This window comes from Sinocyclocheilus grahami, unplaced genomic scaffold, assembly GCF_001515645.1.
Source record: "Sinocyclocheilus grahami isolate Dianchi unplaced genomic scaffold, SAMN03320097.WGS_v1.1 scaffold13957.1, whole genome shotgun sequence".
Classification (NCBI taxonomy): Eukaryota; Metazoa; Chordata; class Actinopteri; order Cypriniformes; family Cyprinidae; genus Sinocyclocheilus; species Sinocyclocheilus grahami.
The window spans coordinates 4,660-5,498 of NW_015515133.1; the positions used below are offsets into that span (position 1 = coordinate 4,660).

An 839-nucleotide genomic window follows, 5' to 3' on the forward strand; every position below is an offset into this window, starting at 1 on the left:
GGATTACTCCACCGAGCTGAGCGTAACCATCGCAGTGGGAGCTTCACTGTTGTTCCTCAATGTTCTGGCATTTGCTGCTCTGTACTACCGCAAGGATAAGCGCCGGCAAGAACAGCACCCGCAACCCAGCCCACCACGAGCCACCACCACCAATGACGTGAACCGGCACGCCCCTGAAGAAGAGATCATGTCCCTGCAGGTGAACCAGACGCACCACGAGTGCGACTCAGGGCCGCCCGGTGACCCGTTACGGCTCGCTTCTCTTCCCGACTACACACTGACTCTGCGGCGCTCGCCTGACGATATCCCACTCATGACGCCGAACACCATAACCATGATCCCCAACTCGTTGGTGGGCATGCCCAACCTACATCCCTACAACACCTTCACGGCTGGCTTCAACTCCACCGGCCTGCCACACTCCCACTCCACCACGCGTGTATAGCTTTATGGTGACAAAGGGAGGGATGTGGGGAAAGCCTTTGGTTTTAATGAAAACGTTGAAGTGAGAGGAAGGGGATCAGGACGATGACGGAAACAAAATGATTTGAATAGACTTTTGCAAAAAGCAGTGACACGTTCTTTCCAGATGTCAAGTTGTGCAAACCTGCCAAAACAGAACTGCTCTCTTTCCTGTGAAAAGGGACAAGGGTTTCAAGCAGTATTTTTTCTAATCATCGTTAAAAAAACAAACAAACAAAAAACGCCTTTTTATGCAGAATCGGGCGAATCACTTTTTTCTTGAATAAATAACAAAAAACAAAGGAAAGTGCATTTTATTTCCCATCATAGTCTTTTGTGGGAAACATGTTTCAAAACAGTGGCCTCTAAGGTGACAT

General features: G+C 49.1%; 1 protein-coding gene across 1 annotated transcript; it reads left to right on the top strand.

Annotated features, from left to right (window-relative positions):
• Window positions 1-11: 11 nt before the first annotated feature.
• LOC107579070 (neuroligin-3-like) lies at window positions 12-828 on the top strand. Its single transcript, XM_016264947.1, has one exon. It carries the CDS (start codon window positions 188-190, stop codon window positions 443-445), a length of 258 nt encoding a protein of 85 aa, XP_016120433.1. The 5' UTR covers window positions 12-187; the 3' UTR covers window positions 446-828.
• The last annotated feature ends 11 nt before the right edge of the window (window positions 829-839 follow it).